Here is a 22,721-nt window from a genome sequence, read left to right as displayed (position 1 = left end):
ATTAGCTTTGCCATTATTGTATTCATTTAATTAATTACTGTGTTGTACTTTCTAAAGGGACTGTTATATTTTAGGAACTTGAGATACCTGTATGCTTAGCTAGTCAGCCCATACTTTTGTATATAGCTAGCTAGCTAATTCATAACTTTCTTATAATGGTAGTGTTGTAACTTTTTTGAATTTTTATTGTAAACGCAGTCAATGTATTTTGATGTGTTCAGCTGATTATATACAGTGTCACAACTGCCTTGAGTTATGAGCCTACAGTTTTGTATTTCCATTTTTGTTTTCAGTTCAGTTTAGTTTCAGTTGGTTTGCTCAGTTCAGTTATAATTGCTTAAAATTAGTTTTAGTTTACTTCTCATTAGTTTCAGTGTTAGTTTTAATCTTTTTAATTATAATATGGGGGTATTTGTCAGAGGCAACATTGCGGTTCAGAATTGGTATTGCAAGTTCCAATAAACATTGCAATTGTCTTTCGTTTTATTTTATTGTAGTTCCATAAGTACACAATATTGTTTCAATTGGTAGGTAGTTTGAGGGTATTTCCCCCCCATTTGATAAGACATTGTCCTAGAGCCCCCCTTCTGATGAAATTTTTGCTTTTAGGTATTTTGTACCAAATAGTCATACATTCTATAAATGTGTTTCTTATGGATGGAATTATATTGAAAATGAATAATTTGCATATTTGCTGGGCACACACTGGAACCTCCTCAAGGAAACCTCAAGCACCACGGGGTTCCCGCGCCCCTCTGCGCGCCACGTTTTATTGTGAAAGTGTTGACCGGATGTCTTATCTCAGTCATGTTTCTGTTTTGACACTGTCAGTCTCACAAGTAAGTGAAAGCTCAGGGGCTGTAGCGATTTAAGAGCGGTGCCATCCGCATACCTCGCGGGGTTTGATCAGCCACACAGTGGCGGAATTTTTCAGGGGTCCATGTTTTATTTTTTTTACAGAATAAAAGGCTGTCTGGATGACTGGAAAGCGCTCCACCACCTGAAACACATCGGAGGACGCGATTCTTCAAGTGCACATTAATGGAATAAAAAACAGGTAAGGTATCATTGTCAGCCTGTAGGTAATCTATAAGGATGCAACAGTGCTTTGAGCTGTGACATGTGCAGTAGCCAAAGTATTAGGGCTATCGTTTTGATTTTCTGGTGTATTTTACTCGCCACAGTGAGGTGACTGGTCCCGTTATGTCCCCTCTGGTATGTGGGGAAAATCGCAGAGCAAAGTAATGGTGTTCCACCGTTAATGTCGCTATTTCAGGTCCCTTTTGTCATAATGGGCCAGAGCTTAATGTAGGCTGGATAAACTGGCAGTGTATTCTGGTGTGTCAGTGTTGTCGCGCCATCCCGTAGGTGGTAATCGACTGTTTCCTCTGAACCTTCTTGCCTTGGACAGAATGAGGGGGAAGGAGGCTGTGATGAAAAAAGCTGTGTTGCCAAAATCCACTAGAACTGAGGATTCCCAGTTTTAAGGCTGCGCGTTGGACCATATGAGCTGTCACTTATGATCTGTGAATCACCCTATTACTGAAGAAATCCTCAGACAGACACAGCCTGGGAAAAAGAAAACTAAACTAAACTAAAAAAAAAAAAAAGAAACATTTAAACTCATAAATGTACTTGTGGACTTTGCAAGCATGTCGGTCACTCCCTTAAATAGCAGAGAGGGGAGGAGGACAGGTTTAGGATATCATTCAGATGTGTTCCAGATGTTTTCTGTTGTACTAATCACTCTGCAAATACTGTAAAAGATTTTGGATAAAACCTGCCTGCATAGTTATGTATAGTTAGGCAAGCAGTCTCCATGCACCATATGCTCCATGTGTTAACATGTGTTTTTAATGTGTACCATGAAATCCACCATCCATGTCATGTCAAGGTACAATGTAATTTTATGATATATATCTCCATCCACACACAGGGTTGGGTAGAAACAGATTACATGTAATCAGATTACGTAATCATTTTTATTTTATTATATAATCTTTAACAATTTTCTATAACTGCTCAATTTCTAGTGACAACTTTGTGTATTTGAAAAAGATGCGTAATTACATTATAGTTACACTGTCAAGGTTACTTGATTTCATTTTTATTACTCTGTATTACATATATGCTGTTTTATAATGGATGTTTAATTCCTTTTTACTGACATTGAAAATGGGAGATGACCATTTTGAGTATGCTCAAAAGACCAACTGTAACTGTTGAATATGCTTTTTCTTTCCACTGTTTTCTTTTTTAGATGCTTAAAAAGAAAAAATAATATTTGTGGAAGTCAATTTTTTGTGACTGCATCCATTTTTAGTATTAGCTGCAATATTTTTAATGTTTGACTATTAAGCAATCCAAAAGTAATCAGATTGATTACATTTTTTGTAATTCAATGGATTATGTTTCACAGTTACTTACAAAAATGCCATGTAATTTGTATTCAGTAACTGACTACACTTACAAGTACTCTGACCCAACCCTGACCCTTATATTCCCATCCTTGCAAACAAAACAAGAAAAAAATCATGTATAAATCCATGAGATCTAATTAATTCCCCCTAAATCGATTAGTTTATTTATTCATTTATCATTGCTGATAATGCTGATCATTGCAACAGCTGTAGTACAAACTAGCATGCATCCGCTGTGCATATGTCTGAGAGGAAATAAATCAGTGGAGATGTTTCTGCATGTTCATAAGTGTTGATGCTGTACAGTAGCAGTGGGCTGCTGCGTGGGCGGCTTAACCAGAGGACAGATGAGTAGGCTTGTCCTGTGCGCAGTGAATCAGCCTGCTATTAGTGGTACATGTGGGAGCTAAGGCAGACAAGGTCGGCTGGTGAAAGTTGCTGATATTTGAGGAGCGCACAAAAGAAAATGCAAATGCTTTTCCCATTACAGTTGATCTTTGGCTCGACATGTAACCCAGATGTATGTACATGTATAGACCATCCCTCTGCATAGAATCAATGCGTCATCCTTTGGAATGAAACTGAAATTACAAAAGAGGAACTGTGACCTGTCACACCCCGTCACAGCAGCATGTTTATCTCGCGCCAAGTTTCCTGTCCCGGGGAAGTCCTTTCCTTCCCCATGAAAAGTTCCTGAGCCAATGCTCTGGAGTCAGCACACATGACACACACACCCTTATACACGCCATTTCCTTTGAAGCATCATAACTATGCGGGAAGCAAATCCGTTTTGCAAAACTCACAGCGCATTTCAATGAACTCTAGTAGCTTCACAAGTGTTCCTGACTGTGAAAATTCTCCAGATTACAAGAATCAACTTGCAACTTTTGTTCCCTGCTCGCGCTGAACATGAAGGCACAATGTACTCCTCAATCAGAAGGTGTTTGAATGCTTGCCTGGCATGATTCTTACTAGTCTGAAAGGGGGGCAGGGAGCATTTCAACCATTTTGTGGCTAATGAACAAGGCTCTTTGAAGAGTATTCCGAAGGCCTATTGTAAAACACCATTGTCTGTCTGCCTGCCTGCCTGCTGCCACGGTAACACTCTCACACTGGCAGCAGGACTAAAATGCTGCAGTCAGAGCTGACGAATGTCTTGCCAGAATATGTGAGAAAAGAAAAGCCTCATTATACCTTGATTTTACTGAGTGAACAGAAATGCAATTGGCCAGATTTTTCACAAGTCATTACTCTTGTTCGCTTTGATGTACTGGGTTCTTAACATGTAGAACTGAAGTGAAGCAGAAAAAAAGTAGGGTTCCTGAGTTGGGCCCTATGTTGTCTACACCCTTGAAAATAGTCAGAAATAGAACCTTATAGGGTTCTTTAGCTTGCCCACCTAAGAAACCCCTTTTTGATCCTTGGAACCTTGGTGCTATCTAGTGAACATGGGAGTGTCGAAATTCACACGAAATGTGAAATTAATCGTTTTTAAGGTGCCTCACGATGCAGACGTGGATGATTCTGCATCAGTGCAGCGACAGAACATAATCAATTATAGCATTGAGATGTTCCATTTTGTTTTTCCAAATTCAAAATAACTTCCTGGTAGAAACCAGTCCGTAGCAACCAGCGCCATGGCAAGCGCAATATGACGGAGGAAAGTGAAAATCAAGAGCAAGTGATAAAAAACCCACTTAGTATTTCACATTTCCGATTTTATGAACCACAAACTGGACAAGACAGGCTGTGGCATACCCACTTTGTTTCCCCCCCCAAAAAACTTCTATTTTTTGGTTCCAGCTGGGTACCAGCTTTTTGGGTTCTGAACCAATTTATTTTAGGTTGAACTGCTCAGAAGGGTTCAATATCGGGTGGCTGAGCTGGATCAGAGCTGGTTTCATGTTTGTGGTAAAGGCCTATCTGAGAGGTTCCACAGAGAACCTTCTATGGTGTAATGTTACACCCAGAACTCAGTGTGGGAGTGCTAGCACAAAATCACATGTATTGTACAAACTATAAACCTAAATGACAGTTTCCTGCATGATCAAACTACTCAGTCCAGCAGAGTAGGCATGATGGGATATATTGCTCTATATCGTTATCACTAACACAAACCGGATTCCAGGTACATCATAAAAGAAAAACATTTTCATTGAAAAAGAGTTTGTCAGAAACAAATGGTGGCCTCAGTGTAGATGGTAAAATCACGGCGTTGTAAAAGTTATAATTCCTCCCAGGCTGGCTCTCTCAGTGACCCTTTTGTAAAGCATTGTGTTTGTTCATGCTCATCATTCAATGTTCTCATTTGTATATGTTATCTGTGCCAAGTGTGAAATCAACAACAGGAGACAGGAGAACCACGCGTGCTTTTCATGTAAGTTGGACCAGCTAATATCACAACTTAGCAGGGAAGAGAGAAAGTATTTTTAGACTTTTGAACAAAGTTTTACCCTTTTTTGGCCCGGAGCCTTATCCTGTTGATTTTAATAGAGTGTGGGAACGTGTTTATACTAGTTAAATGCATCGCAGACAGAGGATTGTTTTTACAAGCTCAGGGGTGAAACAGGTTGGTAAAAGGGGGGACTGCGGTCTCTGGTTATGCCAGAAAAGGGCATCAATGTAGTCATTCATTTCAATGTCAGATATGTTGGTATGAAGTTTGTGAAATGTTCTTCCTACACAGTTGTTTGTATGTATTAGTCTTGTGCGTGTTTTCCAATGTTTGCATTCCGGTAAGCTTGAAAACACATTTATTTATGTAGTAAATTGTGAAGTACACTTTCTACACTGAACCTGGCTTTGTAGGGAGTTTTGATGAGCCAACATGAGTCTCTTTTCTTTCAAATGGGATTAAGTTGGAATGTTTGGCAGAGCTGGTGATGACTGGACTGCTGACATATCTTTTACTCTTCTCTGTAGAAGTGCAGAGCTATCATTTCCCATTCTGCTTTCCTTTCCGATAAAGGCTTGCTATGGCTTGTTTCCTCTGGTCTGGTTGCAGTGATGACACTGTGTACTAGATAAACTTAACCTACGCCTCTCCCAAATTCAAAGAAACACAAATAATCAAGTATGTTGACGAATGGAAATCCCCATACCCATCCCAACCATCCTACCCACACACCCGCCCATCCTTAAAATTACAAGTTACAGAATATTGTAAAGAAAGAAAACATAATAAGCTAACAAATAGTGCTAATTACTCAAACAAAAGGAGAAGTACAATGCTCACTACTGTACCAGGACATTTATGGGGTCCACCACCTTACTTTATCAAGGGGTCCCTGTAGTGCAGGCCTATTCAGTTACCTCTTTATAAGGGTCACATTTGTGCCAAGGAGCAGGACATTAAAACATCCTGTGTCTGACTTGTAAAGTTAGGAATTTAAGCGTGTAAAACAATGCACCATAGTTTTCACAATTGAAAAAGAAACACTGTGTACAAAGGTTTGGGAAAAAACAATGCAACTTTGTAGTCATAGATTAGAAGTAGCCTGCTGTTTAAAACACACAATGTTGTATTTAACATATTTTTTCTTTCAGTTTCATGCTCCTAAATTGCTGCAGTTTAAACAGCCTTAGTAAAACATTTTAAAATAATAAGCGTCTCTGTGCTTAACAACAGACATACAAATAACATGATGATCTTCTAATAAACAATGTAAATACCCATAAACATAGGGCCATAGTGAAGGCCATTACCAGACTTTATTTGGTAAGAGAACACAGTGATCAGTGTTTCTTTGGGTCCTTAAAAAGTCTGAAAATGTCTAAAATAAAACATTGTAAAACAAATTAAATGTCATTTTGACAGGTCCTCAACTTGATTGAATGATGAAAGTAATATTACTTTTTTTTAAAGTTGCACAAGCAAACGCCTGCCATCACTGAGTATTTTTCTGTGCGACCTGATGTACACTAACAGTGTTAAGTCCCCTAACTCCAGTAAGCGACCTCCCGACTATTTGGATCCACCCCAGCAGTTCTATATACTAAACCTACAGTACAATAACCCTACATCATTCAGGTAAATGTTCATGTTGAATGTGAATAAATTCATTTGCTCTGCAAGTAATTCTGGGACTCTGACTTCCTTCAAATCCTTCGTAATTTTTTGTCAGTATGGATACTAAATAGGTCTTACCTTGTCTTAAATTAAAAGTCCTAAATTCAACTTGGTGGAGGGTAAAGACTGGGTCAGGCTCAAATTGGATTTTAAACATCTCACTACAAGCCAAATTTATTTTCTGAACAATAATAGCTAAAAATTGTCTCTCATTAACTGTGTCTCCCCTTCATTTATCCACAGCCATCATGTCAGGGAAGTCAGACGGGAAGAAGAAGTGGGCAGCAGTCAGGGGTCGTCTGGGCTCCTCACAGGACTCGGACACCCAGCAGGAGGCCAACCTGGAGAGTGCTGATCCGGAGCTGTGCATCAGGCTGCTGCAGGTTCCCACCGTGGTCAACTACTCGGGGCTGAGGCGTCGCCTGGAAGGCAGCGACCAGACATGGATGGTCCAGTTCTTAGAGCTGAGTGGGTTGGATCTCCTCTTGGAGGCCCTGGACCGGCTCTCGGGACGGGGATGCTCTCGCATCGCTGATGCCCTTCTGCAGCTCACCTGTGTCAACTGCGTCCGGGCGGTCATGAATTCCTCTGCAGGGATCCACTTCATTATTGAGAACGAGGGATACATCCGGAAGCTCTCCCAAGGTTGACCACACCTTTCATTTTATGAAAAATCATCACATCTACTGCACATCTACTTTTCCAAAAGAAAAAAGAAATACAGGGTTCCTGTGCAATGTGGAAAAGTATGGAATTTGATTTGAGTAAATTTTGGGTAATTATTTCTTTAAAAAGAAAAGAAAGTATGTACTTCCAGATTATTGCCCCTATTCTCAAATATAAAATTCAAAATTGCCAAAAATAAACTGATTATACATGCAGGGTGTTCATGGCATTTGGAGCAGGCAGGTAGAGCAGCAAAAATGTTTACTGCTCTGAGATATTGCGAGCGAGATCAAGCTTGATGTCAGCAAAAGCAAACATAGACGTATGGCACACACTCCGATGCAGGGCTGACTCTACGCCTGAACGTCACAGCCTGCAACAGCTCTGCCCCAAGTGTCTTAAAAGTAAATTCAATCCTGACATCCATGACCATATTAGTTTAAAGGAAAAGGCAGCGATATCTTTGAATTGCACATTGAATATTAAATTATTTAACAGACTAAAAATTATGGGGGGAGACAATAGTACAGTTTTATTTATTGAATATGGTAAAAGTTTACTGTGCAGGATTTGTCGTTCATTTGTTGCTGTATGTAAATGCACCACTCAAAGTTTCCCTCATGCGCTGGCTCAATGAGCAAGGGAGCAGCGGTAGTCAAGAGAGTGAATGTAATCAGGGACCAGCGTGAGCAGAACAAAGCAATGATTCTGAGAAATAGTACAAAATGTTAAAGTTAAGTGTGTATGTATCTCAGTCCCGCCCTCAGTCACAGACACACAGACCTGCAGCACTTTATATATGTCTGACACAGATGGAGAGCTGAGGTGAGAGGTGGAGACAGTGATGTAACCTGGCCACTAAATCTTTAGAGAGTTTTTCAAGAGCTGACTTAATAAAAGTCCTGGTTGGCTAAGGATTCAAAATGGTAAAAGGAAGCTATGTGGTGAAATGCAAACTTTGTGTAAAATGCTCAACATCTCCTCAACATACAGAGGCATAATCTTCTGGGAATTATTTAGGATCATAATAGCATACATGGTCACAATGTAACAATTAACGATTGTATTTTAAAACCATTTATTTATGTAATAAACATTTAGCTATTTATACTCAGATGTCAGATATAAGCAGAAAAACCTCCAGAGAACGTCTGGAAATTTGAGTCAGGAAAAGTATCTTATTTTGAAATGGGAAATGTATAAGAAACCTGACTAGTTCATGTTTAAGGACCTTATTTATTTATTTATTTGTTTTGCATATTATACAACATTTGTAATAGTCTGTTAAACTGATCACATCTCTGGTGATTCTCTGTGACTCACTCTGCTCAGCTGTATTTTCCAGACACATCCTCAGCCTCATATACAGAGATGAATCATGCAGGGTTATTTGGGACATTCCAAAAAAACGTGTGTGTTGAGAATATTGAATTTCCCCACATTCACATGCATGCAATCACATGCTTATCTACATGTGTACAACACCACGTCTTTAGCGAGCAAAGTTCAAGTCGAGTTGCCGAAAAGGAAGTGGAACAAAGCATCCTGCTGTGGTCTAAAGACACAAAGGGGGAAAGAGCAGAGATAGGGGTTTGCTTAAGAGAGAGACAGGTGGAAATTATGAGCATTCCTCGTATTCCTGTATTGATGTGTGTGATCATGATGCTCCACAGCCTTGGACACTTCCAACACCATGGTGAAGAAGCAGGTGTTTGAGCTGCTCGCGGCCCTCAGCATGTTCTCCACAGATGGCCACCGCCTGGCACTGGACGCCCTGGACCACTACAAGGCAAGTTGTATGTTGTTTTTGAAAAGGTGTTGTGGGATTTACCTCATATGATCCTACATCATCACTCTGAGTAATAAATGCCTTCACAGTGCCCTCTAGTGGTGGTTCTCAAGCACAAACAGTTTTCCTCAATGATACAGAGGTGACTGCTTACTTTGACTTTGATTTCCTCTTCAGGGCGTGAAGACACGGCAGTATCGCTTCAGTGTGATTATGAACGAGCTGCAGGCCACAGATAACGTCCCATACATGGTCACGCTCCTCAGTGTCATCAACGCTATCATCTTCGGGACAGATGACCTCAGGAAGAGAGATAGGATGAGGAAGGAGTTTATCGGTAGGTTCGTAATCAGGAGTCTGCAGTCACATCATGAGTAAGGCCACACACTATGGTAAACAGTACGTCCCCTCTGTGCAGGAAGTGCGCAGAGAGAAAGCAGGCCATCAGCAGGAGCTCCATTACAAATATCTCTGTCACTGGGTCTGTCTAAGAATAGGTCCAGCGGCCTCATTCTCACTTTAACCAAACGCCTGGGAAATGAGCAAACCTCGAGTGGATAAAGTATTGTGTTTTCATAAATTTTACACCATAACTACTGACTATCAAAAGTTTCAGTTTAAAGAAAGTGTTATCACTCTTACACTGATAAAATCACACAGATATAATTTGATTTTGATTATTTTTTTTGTTAGAAAGTGACTGAATGAAACTCAATCTCCACCCTTCCATCTGTTTTTTAATAGTGGGTTATTTTTTCTTCTGACCTATGGAGTCTGTCCCAGAATATACTGGACAAAAGAAGGATTAACCTTGGACAGATGAACCCCGAACTTTTTTTTTTCCCTATGAGCCATCCATGTTAAAGGGACAGTTCACAGCTGAATCAAAAATACCAATTTTTCTATTACATGTAGTGCTCTTTATCCATCTAGATTGTTTTGTTGTGAGTTGCTGTAAGGATGTCTGCATTCTCTCAAATATAATCTACTCATTGACGAGAGGCGAGTGCTCAGAATTAAGGATGTTGTCCTGGGGACCATCAAAATAGCACCTGAGACAAAAATACAGCTTCAGAATAATTCTAGAACAATAGAGAAACTTGTCATTTTAAATGAAATTAATATGCTTATAGCTCATGGAATATATATCATTTTAATTGGTCAGTGTTCAAATGTGGTGGCAGTGATTCAACCTCTACGCTACATCACACACATTTACCTACTGAAACTATAAAAAAAAAAAAAAACAGATTTGCACTGCAGTTTGCAGTGATGCTTTTACTGACGAAAACAGTTAGAAATAAGCAGGAAAGAGTGACTCAACCAGTGACTAAAACAATAATGAAAACTGATCGGAGCCAAACACCTGAGCTGATTTAATTTTTCTATTCAGATATAAATGCAGGGAAGAACTAGCATGGTAAACCAGACTCAGTGAAGTGACAAGTGAGTGTGAGTTACTGAAAACAAAGTTATTTAACTATATTTATGATTAGGAAAACATTTTGAGGAGAAATAAAATAGTTTCTACATGAAATCAAATGTATTTTTGGCACTTTAAGCACCACAAGCCAAGTGCCATCAATTTCAATTATATTTGAGAAAAGGCAGACGTGTCTACGGCCAATATCTCCAAAACTCTGCAACTCACACCAAAACAATCTAGAAGGATAAATATCACCACAGACAGGATGGAAGATGTGTATTTTTTATGAAATGAACTGTTCATTTAAGCAGTGAACTACCAAGCTGCCTGAAGATCACCACAGTTGAGACAGTTTGATGAAATATGTCATTGTTGCAGCTATATAAACCCCCCCTAAATTCACCACAATACCATCCACCACCTTGGACCAATCAGTTGTTTGGCCACTCCTATTTTGTTTGATTGCTCACCTGTGACCTCCTGCCATTTCCCCCAAAAACTAACATATGCCACAATGGAGAGATGTGTGACATCTTTTTTAAGATAAACCTTCTCAAAAACTGATAATTGAGTGTTGTGAGACTCAGAACTGTGTTTTATTGTTGTCTTGCAGGGCTTCAGTTACTTGATATTCTGCCGAAGTTAAGGTGAGCCTTCCTGCTGTTGTTCATATTTCATTCTGTCAGTCGCTAAAGTAGATTTTATGCTGCAAATTAAGTTTTAAAGGTTATTTTTAAAGTTCACAATCACTGCAGTCTCAATAATCAAGTAAATGGTGCTTTTAGGAAAAGATTTTTGCAATTTGTGTCCATTAATGTCAGTAATTTTAAGCAAGTTGCTTTTTAAAAAATTGAACATGGCATTTAAATTTGCTGAAGTGTTCCCCATCAGTGATGTGTATGTGGGTGGTGTGCAGGGAGCAGGAGGATGAAGACTTGATCATTCAATGTGAAGCTTTTGAGGAGGCAATGGCTGAAGATGAGGAGGAGCTGCTGCGGATCTACGGGGGCATTGACATGAGTAATCACCTGGAGGTTTTCACTACACTCTTTAATAAGGTCTGAATGGCTTCATCACGTACGACTTAGACATTCCAGTAAATTAGAGACCGAATGAATCAAAGTTTTGTTACACACGCCCCATAGTTTTCATATTAAAACCTTTCATTCATCAAGTTTTTGTGACTTAACTTAACTATTTAAACACGACAAGTCCTCTTCATGTGTTTTTCCGTGCAGGTGAGCAGCTCTCCAGCCTCCCTCCAGCTGCTGTCCATCCTGCAGACGCTGCTGGTGCTTGGGCCGGGCCGCTCCGACATCTGGCTGGCTCTGGAGGCCATCACTAACAGAGCCATCCTGCTGGCTCAGGACTGTGAGTCAGCACCAAAGTAACAATACGTTCGCTTCAGGTCGACACTCTGAAGAGGCTGATTGCTACATAATGGCCTCCTGTGTGATTCATGTGTGTGAATGGGAGTGTTTATCCAGGAAAGTAGATTGTAGCGATGAAACGGAGGCAGCTGGCAGGACGGCTGAAACGATGTTGATTTTGGCAAGACTCTTTAGTTTAGTGCTAGTGTTTTGTTTTAGTCAAGATTTAGTCAGTGTTTTAGTCATAATTTTAGCCAATGTTTTAGTCGTAATTTTCTCAGACAGTTTCATAATGCTGTAATGAATTTTGCTTAAGGATATTTGGCTTTAATAATTCCAGTGAGAAGTAAGCAGACCTTGAAGTATGTGTTTAGTTTTCAAGACTGATAATGTTACTGAGCAGGAAATACATTAAAACAACCTAAATTTATATCAAGCAGGGCTGGAAAAAAATATTTGGTTTTTAAATTTAAATTTTTTTAAATTTGGTCTCATGTTTCACTCAGTTGAACTCTGTTTTAATAAATCAGCTGTAAAAATGTGTAAACTGCATCATTAAGCTCGACAAGCATTATCTGGGGGAATATCATGTATATTCTTTTTACATGGAGCTGAAATTAATACACTTTCATGTTCAACGTTTATGTCTTTATAAGTTGTAAGAAATAATAATTTTTTAGTGCCCTGAATCCACACAGAACTTTGAGCTATATATTTATTAGTCCTAAAAATGCATTTAACACACATGATATCGAATCAGTCAATTTATATAATTATATTTATAGATCTTTACCTACAGGGTGTTGTGTTTTCAGGTGTCTTTTCAAATTGGTTGTATTTTTCTGCACGTCTTTAATACAAAAGGCAGTCAGACCTCGTTGGGATTGATACACTTTGTCTTTTTCTGGTTTGAACATAAGAGAAGTGTCCACAGATCATCTCTCCTCTTTCATTTCTTCCCACCCGACGGCCACTAGTGAAGATGAGTCCCTTACTTTTAAGCGAGCTGTTTTCTAACTTGGGTTGTCCGCTCGGACAGAGCCTACTACTTGATCTTGTCTTTATTCGCCAGGGCATAATGAACAGTTTTCCTAAGAATTTTCATTTCCATCGTAACAGCTTGGTCATGAACTAAAAGGATGCCAATGAATGCTTGTCATCAAAACTTTGGTTGATAAAATTAGCACTGGTGAGGGAGAAGTCATTTCAAATGGGGTTCATCTGTGTGCATGTGTTTTTCTATTTGGGCTGCAGCTCAGATGGAGTCCAGTGAGAAGATCATGCAGCGACTGATGTTCTCTAAAGGCTGTGAGGGTCATCATGAGGTGGACGGGCTGCTGCTGAGGGTGGACAAAGCCGTGCAGACAGATCTGGATCAGCAGGACGAAGACAAGTCAGAGAAAAGCATCGCATCCTCTCAGAAGCCACTTTGTGCAGCTCCTCCGCCTCCACCTCCACCTCCACCCCCACCTCCTCCTCCTTTACCCCCAAGTATGGCTGGTTCCCAGTGTCCACCTCCACCCCCACCTCCTCCTCCTCCACCACCGCTACCTGGAGGGTTTGGTGGACCCCCACCTCCTCCTCCTTTGCCTGGAATGCCACCGCCGCCGCCGCCACCACCACTGCCCAGCGGTCCAGGCATGCCTCCCCCACCACCACCTCCACCACCTCTACCAGGGATGGGTGGTGGACCCCCACCTCCTCCTCCTTTACCTGGCATGCCACCTCCACCACCTCCTCCAGGCATGATAGTGGCTCAAAGTAGCTACACCCTGGGTTGTGCTGCACCTGTAAAGACGGGCCGATGCCCCACCCTGAGGATGAAAAAGCTCAACTGGCAGAAACTCCGTGCTGTCACTGGTGAGTGGATAAAACATTGTTGTTTTGCTCAATATATTTATTGTTTCTCCCAATACATAATGGTAAGAATAACAGACAATAATTATTGACGGTAGACAAAACAAAAGATTTAGACTGTTTAATCAGAAGAGTATTATGCAAAATGTTAGTGAAGACATAGGCAGAAATCACCTGTGTAGAAAACAGTAGATTAAGTAGGGGATTAAACACTGACTGTGTTTACATGCTGAAAATTCTCTGTTTTTTTGGCCTTATTCCGCAAAAAAACAATAATCCTATGATGCTCTTTACATGGCTACAGAAAATGAATGTTCCACTAATTTTCCCATTTACATGCAGCTGTTCATACTGTGATTATGGAAAAATGGAACGGCTGGAGCCACTTGAGCCATTTTGCTTCTTTCCGTCTAAACAGGATTTTTTCCAAGTGTTCTTCTAGTGGTGGACATGTTTGACCATGCAAACACAGCCTCCCTCTTGTATTTGTTCAACCACCTTCTTGAAAAGGTTGATGTTGCCATCTTTGCACATATCTAAAACCTGCTGATAGCGAAGTCTTTCAGAATGTTTAAAAGAAGGTGTGTTTTATTTTCTGACCTGCCAGCCTGAGTTTAAAAAAAAGAATCTAAAACCTAATGTCTTAACTGGAAAATGTTCAATTCAGAATATGGCCTAAGGCAGAATATCCTATGGGAATATGCTTTTTACGTGACTTGTATCAAATTCAAAATATTGTCGTATATATTATATTAGTGGAGAATTAGTGTGCTGGTAAAAAGACCATGTTTCCAGTATTTATTATTTAATGTGGACATCACAGAGGATTTCCCTGCCTTTCCACTTTAAAATGAATTTCAGCCATGCTGTGATGTTGATAGAAAATGGTGCCACATGAGCTTGTGACAGCCTCCCCTCTTCCTGTGCTCACACACACACACAGATGGTCACTCCATGTGGGCCTCGGTTCAGAAAGAGCCTCCTCCTCGGGAGCCGGACTACAGCAGTATTGAGCAGCTGTTCTGTCTCCCGGTGACCGAGCACAAAGACAAGGGGGCAGCTGCTCCTGTCAAGAAGGAGCCTAAAGAGGTGCGTTCGGTCAACACTCGACACGGCTCCTCAGAGCTGCAGTGCTCAGAACAAACATACCTGATTATCGAAGCCGAGTAATCGATACAATTCTTTAACTTGTCCTTTTTTCTCAAATATAGATTACTTTCATTGATCCAAAGAAAAACTTGAATTTGAACATATTCCTAAAACAGTTCAAATGGTAAGATATCACACATTATTTTGATGTTTTTTTAATATATTTAAGTCAATTTTTCAGCTATATTTTTTTTCTCTGTACAGCACAAATGAGGAATTTGTAGCCATGATTCATAATGGGGACCGTACTAAGTTTGATGTAGAGGTGCTAAAACAGCTTCTAAAGCTCCTACCAGAGAAGCATGAGGTTTGTGCGATTGTCCTTCCTTACCTAGACATTTTTTAGCAGACATATCTGTCATTAAGTGCCAGCTTTAAAATGGCAGACGTATGAGTCACTGTCTTGTTTTTTTCACGTAGATTGAAAATCTGAAGTCTTTCCAAGGAGAGAAAGACAAACTGGCAAATGTCGACCGCTTCTACACCTCCCTCCTCAGTGTGCCGTGGTAACTTTGTTGTTCCAGTTCTGGTTGAATGTGTTAAATCATATGCGTGCTGCACGTATACTGTCATACTTGGCTCCTAATTTAGTTTGTTCTCTGGCTTATCTCCCCAGTTATCAGTTGAGGATTGAGTGCATGTTGTTGTGTGAGGAAACATCATCGGTGTTGGAAATGCTCCGACCTAAAGTCAAGCTGGTGGAGGAGGCCTGCCAGTGTAAGTAAACCTCAGAGACCTTTAGCTCCATTCACATGCACACACTTGTCATGCTTTCCTACCTATCCAACAGAAATATAACCCTGATTCCAGAAAAGTTGGGACACTCTGTAAGACAAAAATAAAAGTATCCTTTTTCAACCCATATTCAGTAGTGTTTTCTACAGAGAAAGAAGAGAAGCTGCTTCATGTTCAAACTGAGGAACTTTATTGCTTTTTGTACATATACATTTATTCTGAATTTAATGCATGCAACATGTTCCAAAAAGAAGGGGCAGGGGAATGTTTACCACTGTGATAAATCACCTTTTCTTTTAACATTCTTTCAACATTGAGGATACTAATTGTTGAAGTTTTGAAAGTGAAAATGTTTCCCATTCTTGCAATCCTGGGTCTCTGTTGTCTTATTTTGCACTTCATAATGGATAACACATTTTCAATAGGAGACGGGTCTGGACTCCAGATGGGCCAATCTAGTACCCCTAGTAACTCTTTTACTGTTAAGCTACACTGTTTTAACACATGCACGATGTGTCTTGGCATTGTCTTGCTGAAATAAGCAGGGATGTCTCTGAAAAAATCGTCACCTGGGTGGCAGCATATGTTGTTCTGAAACCTGTATGAACCTTTCAGCATTAATGGGGCCTTCACAGATGTGACAGTTACCCATGGGCACGAACAAACTCCTGTAACATCACAGATGCTGGATTTTTAGCTTTGTTTTGATCCAATCTGTATGGTCTTTAGCCTGGAGGACACAACATCCATGATTTCAAAAACCAATTTGAAATGTGGGCTCATCAGACCACATCACGCTTTCCCACCTGCTGTCAGTCCATCTCAGTCGGCAGTGTTTCTTGACGTTGTTCATATGTATGGGTTTCTCTTTGCATTAGTTTAGCAATAACATTTTTCCAAACTGTTCCCGAGCCCATGTAGCAATATCGTTTATTCAGTCATGTCCCATTTTTAATGCAGTGCTATTTGAGGGGTCAAGATTTCTCTGGATTCTCTGAATCTTTGAATTATATTATGGACTGCAGATGGTGAAATCCCTAAATTGCTTCCAGTTTTGTGTCAAGAAACGTTCTTAAATTGTTGGATTGCCCACGCGATTTTTATAATGTGGTGAATACTGTGCCATCCTTGCTTGTGAAAAACTGAGCTTTTTGAGGATTCCCCTTTCAAAATGTTGCAGCCATCAAATTCAGAATGTGTGCATATTATGAAAAAACAATTTGGGATTGTGATTGTAGAATATATCATCAAATTAACACGATGTCACACATTTCTCAGCCCTCAGAATGAGCACACTCATGCCCAGTTTCTGCAGGCTCATCCTTGATGTTGGAAATTTTCTGAACTACGTAAGAACCTCTTGTCTCATTTATATTTCACTTAAGCTGACATTCAGACAGACTTTGCATTTTTAATCATTGGTTTACTTCCAGGGAAGTCACACTGGGAACGCTGAGGGGTTCAAGATCAGCTCGCTCCTCAAGCTTACAGAGACCAAGGCCAACAAGAGTCGCATCACGCTGCTTCATCACATCCTGGAGGTACTCAAACTGGCTCACAGCTGCCACAACTTGTTTTTTCCCCCTTAATTATGACCCGTTTAGTTACGCTCTGTGTGGCTTGTTTTGCAAAGGAAGCAGAGGCGAACCACCCGGAGCTGTTGGCGCTGCCAGATGATATCGAAATCTGTGAAAAAGCAGCGGGGTATAGAAACCTTTCACATCTACTTTAGCAAATGGTCTTCCTCTTTAATTGGTCCTCAGTGGATCTGTAACAGACGACTAACCAAAGATTTGACACTTTGTCCTCAGAGTTAATCTGGACTCTGTTCAGTCGGAAGCCAGTGCCTTACTAAAACGACTGAATGAGACGACCAAGAAGGTCTCCAACTCTGCAGAAGAGGTGAAGGAGCAATATACAAAGGTTCTTGAGGTAAGTCTTTGCTTCGCTCTACAACTGGAGCCAAAATGTGATAACTAGATATTGTTTTGGAAGCTGGAGCCAAATTCCTCCCTTTTCTCTGCTGCAGGAGAATCTGGAGGCATGTCGAGCTTTGAATGAACGTTTCACTGAGATGGAGAAGAAGAAGAGCGAGATGGCTATCTACTTGTGTGAAGATGCCAATAAGCTGTCACTCGAAGAACTCTTCGGAACTATCAAAACCTTCCGACAACTTTTTATCAAGGCGTTGAAGGTCAGGGTCAATACTTTGCCATTATATTGTCTGTGTGTGTATTCATACACTGTATACTGCAGGGTTAAAGGGATAGTTTGAATGAATTATTGTAGGGTTGTATGAGATACTTATCAGTAGTCAGTGTAATAGCTCCCAGTACAGTAGATGAGGCTAGATATGTCCAGTTGGGAGAAGCAGAAAGGAGTACCAGCACCGAATCTATGCAATGCATTGCTTTGGACATGTACAACAAAAGGTATTTTAGCCACCTAAATAAGGCCCACTTAAAAAAAAATTAATCACACTATATTTGGAATATTTTCACTGCTTTACTTTTTTGTCAGACTGCTTTTTCTGATGGGAAACTCTCCAACCAAACTCCATAGATGAAATCAGTCATTTTCCTTTGCAGAACACGGGAGTTGCCGATCTACTGCTGCCTCGATCTGTTAGTTTGTTTGGTGAATCCAAACGGACTTTTTAAAACAACAGAATCAAACAGTTACACAAACAAACAAATTGAGGCAGCAATATACAAGGAATTCTCATGTTATGCGAGGTAAAAGATTTCGGTCAGAAGAAGAACAAGGGAAAATGGTGAAAATCTTCTAAATATAGTATGCACTTAAACATTTTTTTTGTCCACACCAGTACATTGTTTAGCCTCTATGATTTTGCTTCTCAAAACTGGAGGTGTAGTAAGTAGTAGTAGTAGTAGTAGTAGTAGTAGTAGTAGTAGTAGTAGTAGTAGTAGTACTGTAGGTTATACTCTGACTGTAAATAAGAACCTCATACAGCCTCACATCAAATAATTGGAACTTTCCCTTTAAGTCTTCCCTTCGTATCATTATACTGTGGAAAAACTGGAAGAAGTTAAAAAGTCTCTGCACAAATGATACAAAGACAAATTGCTATGTACACTGTGTGCTTGGCAGTGAGTGACATCCTGACTTTCATGATAACAGGAAAACAAAACGAGGCGAGAGCAGGCAGCCAAGGCTGAGAAGAGAAAGAAGCAGCTGGCAGAGGAAGAGTCCAAGAGACAGAAGGGAGAGAATGGAAAAATAAGTAAGTTGTGAAGATCCCTCTTTTCTTTCACTGTACTAGCGGTTCCTAAGCATAATATATTTTGAATAGCACATGTTTAAAGCCTTCTTTTTTTCCTTCTCTTTCACCAGTCAAGAAAGGCATTATGCCACAGAATGACGGCTGCATCATTGACCACCTGCTGGCGGATATCAGAAAAGGTTTCAGCCTAAGAAAGACCAGGCCAAGGTGCGATTCGGAAAGCCTTCCCTCTAGTGAAATGCGTAGGGATACCTGCCCGCCTGGTAAGGACAAGAGACTGTGGCCCCCATCCGCAGTTCCTAGCTCCGCCCCTGAGCCACTTAACTGCCAGCCACAATACAGCCTCGCTGCTTTATCTCAGCTCTTTTATCTGTGCTTTGACACCCACTTGCCATCTTGCTTCAACGTTTATTGCTTGGCTGAGCCACATTAGCATTTTATATTCATGCATCCATCTTTGCTTGCTGTCTAATGCCGCCCCATTTCAAAGTTAATAATGGTCTTAAAGGGATAGTTCAGATTATTTGTAGTGGGTTTGTATGAGGTAATTATCCATAATCGGTGTGTAACCTACAGTAAATGGCGGTCTACATGCCCTCGTTTGGAGAAGGAGAGAAAAGTACCTGCAGTGGAGAGAACCAGCAGTAAGGTGTATTTTAGCCACTTACAAAAATCCCACCAAAAAAAAAAAAGCCAAACGTCCTTCTTTCTCGCTCAACCAGCCTCCTCTGACAAAGTTTTGGAGTTGGAGAGAGTTTGGAGAGAGCGATATTTGACTTACATGAAGAAAAGGCTCTCTCTGTAGGTAAAAAACACAGCATACACTTACTGCGTTTTTTTGTTTGTTTGTTTTGTTTTTTAGTGGACCTTTTATAATTGGTTAAAATACATTTTGCTGCTGACCTTGTCCTTAGCAGTACCTTGCTTAGCGTCCTACTCCTACTGCTTCCCCATACTGGTGGTGTGCCAGCGCTATCTACTGAAGACAAGTGACTTAACTATTGATAAGTATCTCATACAACCCCACTTCAAATAATGCAAAGTATCCCTTTAATGTATATACCTTCACCATCAACTGTACTTCTCCCCCTTAGGGTCAAATGTGAAGCCTGTAGGCGAAGAAGCCGCAGAATTGGCCACCACTACCGCTCCTACCAAACCACAGACCGAGGGTCACCGGCCCAGCGCAGGCGAAGTGAACGGCTTCATCAGCCCATCAGAAGAGACTCCACCAGCACCGCAGAGTACGGCGCAAGACGGACCAGCTGCACCTCCCAATACAGCAGCCACGATGATGGAGGCACCCCTGGAAAGACCTGCATCGCTGCAGGAGGAGCAACACCCACAGAAACCTGCAGTACCTTCTTCGCAAGATACGACACAACCTCAGCCTCAGGCTGAAGGAGAGCACCAACCATGTCTCCCCACAAACGGCTTTTCAGTGGATTCAACTGAGACCAGCGCCTTCAGCCCATCTTCCTTCTCCGATTCAGACCTGCTGGAGGCTGTGTTAGACGGCACTTCCAGCCTGGTATCTGAGAAGCTGACGCCTGAGGAGCCAGCAGACATTAGCGTTAATGTTCAAATCAAGGAAAGCCCTTTAACTAACACAGACAATGAGACTCAGAGTAGTGAAAGCAATAAAACAGGAGGTGGGAAAGGTGAAACTAGTGATAAAATAAGCCATTTAACAGAGACTGGACAAGAGAAAGGTCGAGAAGAGCAGGAAGGCATTATTGTAAAAACGGCCAGCCAAGATGAAGTCGTAAGTCACAAACATTCGGACCCTAAAAGCAATGTGATGACACTCAGTGAGGGCATCGAGGGGTGGGATGTCCCAGACGGACCGCAATCAGAAGATCTGCCATCGGTGTCTGAAGATCCGTCCCTTAATCCTGAACCAAAGAAACAGCAGAGCCTCTTTAAACGAAGCAAAAAGAAGAGTAACCAAGGTAATCTGTCCATTAACCTCAATAAAGACCATATTTGGGCTGCTAGTCTCTCAATGTGTCTTAAAGGGAAATCCTTATTTCTTTTGTTTTTATTGCATTTAACATTTTATATTTTTATGTATGGGCTATTTTAGTGTATATCTATAAGTGTTTCTGCATGATTACATGCATTTTATTAAAGATTGTGGATGCAGCACTTGTTTGCAGATTGAATATTGAATGGATATAAATATGGTCAGTTTGTTTGAATGCTCTGTTCTCCATTCTGAAACACAAGGTAACAGTGGGAAAGGACACACTAAACATAAAAAAGGCTGTGTGTTGCAGTGAGGTAGGTCAAATCGATGGGGAAAGCAGGAACATCATCCTAACGAATTCAGTCACCGTCGAAGCCTCTGTCCAAAATAACACGTCATTTGTCGGTCTAACTGGAATCTGGATATTCATTTGTCTCTGTTGTCCAGCTTTTTAACACTTGCTCTCACTTTAACACTTTGCCAATTCAGTGGTGATCAGGCCCAAAATCTTAACAGCATTTGTGAGGTGTTTCTAATGTCCATTTAACCAGGGAAAACTAATCCTGAACGTCATTTATGTGCAGCTCTTAAGCTTAAATGAGTGGATAAGTAATCTAACATCAGTTTTCTGATCTCAACCAGCCTTGCAGTTTGTGAAGTCTTTGTGAGTTATTTCATGAAAGCTGTCACTTTTGTGTCTCTCCGTCCATATTTTCTTGTCCATTCCCTCAAAAATCTGCAACTGGGACTGTTTGACCTACTAACAGTCTTGTGTGCTTCCTGTAAACTGTGCTTTTAATTAAAGATATTGTATGTGTTATAAATGCATTAAAAATGTTTTTATCACAAAAAATGTTGAACATTTTAAAGCTAATGTTTGTAAGCTGTAGATATAATCACTTTAAAAGTTATTAAAGTGTCTTACTCAGATATATTTTTGATTCTGGCTATTCATTTGAGTCTTTGTTTCCCTAGGTGACTCAAGAAAGAGGAAATCGAGAGGAAAAAGAAAATGTTGATTTCGCACAGGAGTTCTGAACTGGAAGGACTGAAGTGTTTTTTATTTTGTGAGAATACATGAATATTGACTCCTTTGAGAGGATGCAGAGGTCTTCCTTTTGCAATGATTTGTTTTTCCAAGACCAAGAAGATGCTGGGATCTCCACGGCGTGGATGCTAACATGTCACTTTATGTAAAATGAGTTGTAGTTTTTGTGTATATGAGTGATTTGGATTCTATTCAAAAGAGTTGAATATGCTTTCTATGTTTTGTATACTTGTTGTAATATGCAGTGAATGTGTTTTGCTATACTCTATTTACTGTTCAGCACCTTTAGAAAGAGAGAAAGACGCAGTGTGTGGTGCAAGATATTTAATTTAACTCCTCATCAAAACAAAACTGCTTGAAAATTGTCTTAATTTCTTTATATATTATCCAGATTATCTCTAATATGAAATCTGAGAAAAGCATTTAATGGATTGTAACTTTTAATGTTAAATATATTTTAATAAAAGTGGATTTACTGTTCAGCTGTTTGCTTTTAATCACCACTTCCACACTGATGGCAGTAATGAGACAAATTGAATTACAAAAGCCTGTACTGCTTTACAATAAGACTGCCTTTGTAAGTATTTAGAAATGGTTTATAATTAGGTTATGTTATAAACACTTTATAAATATTAATAAACAATTATAAGCAAGTTATAACAGTTTTAATACATCGATGTGGGCTCACTATTTCCAGTTACTGCTTACTTTTGATTAATCTTACTAATGAGTTAACTACCATTTGTCAAAAAGGAGTCTTATTGTAAAGTTTAATATACTGTGCATCACAATTTATTAATGACTTACTACCATTTATAATTAGCAAAGGAAGCCTTATTGCAAAGTATAAAACCCATCACAGGGAAACGCTTGACGGGTATAAATTCTGCTGAGTGTTAGAGATTTACCCCCACCTACAGTTGATTGGGGGTAATACTGAGAACAATAAAGTACTTACATTAGGCCATGTTGCAGCCAT

At 40.2% G+C, this 22,721-nt stretch overlaps 1 protein-coding gene across 1 annotated transcript; it reads left to right on the top strand.

Annotated features, from left to right (window-relative positions):
• The first annotated feature begins 836 nt into the window (after positions 1–836).
• On the top strand, positions 837–22,222 carry LOC146310601 (inverted formin-2). The gene is made up of 23 exons (XM_084742804.1): positions 837–1,053; positions 6,730–7,134; positions 8,829–8,944; positions 9,122–9,281; positions 10,984–11,017; positions 11,287–11,428; positions 11,609–11,741; positions 12,995–13,600; positions 14,541–14,686; positions 14,809–14,870; positions 14,951–15,053; positions 15,167–15,252; positions 15,363–15,463; positions 16,760–16,830; positions 16,915–17,022; positions 17,115–17,185; positions 17,293–17,413; positions 17,511–17,675; positions 18,623–18,725; positions 18,836–18,988; positions 19,820–20,677; positions 20,955–21,008; positions 21,670–22,222. Exons 2-22 carry the CDS (start codon positions 6,738–6,740, stop codon positions 21,005–21,007), a joined length of 3,789 nt encoding a protein of 1,262 aa, XP_084598930.1. The 5' UTR covers positions 837–1,053; positions 6,730–6,737; the 3' UTR covers position 21,008; positions 21,670–22,222.
• The last annotated feature ends 499 nt before the right edge of the window (positions 22,223–22,721 follow it).

Source organism: Lutjanus erythropterus, chromosome 18, assembly GCF_056507025.1.
Source record: "Lutjanus erythropterus isolate fLutEry1 chromosome 18, fLutEry1.hap2, whole genome shotgun sequence".
Classification (NCBI taxonomy): Eukaryota; Metazoa; Chordata; class Actinopteri; order Lutjaniformes; family Lutjanidae; genus Lutjanus; species Lutjanus erythropterus.
The sequence above is the reverse complement of the archived record's forward strand: the minus strand, read 5'-3'. Positions and strand labels throughout refer to the sequence as shown.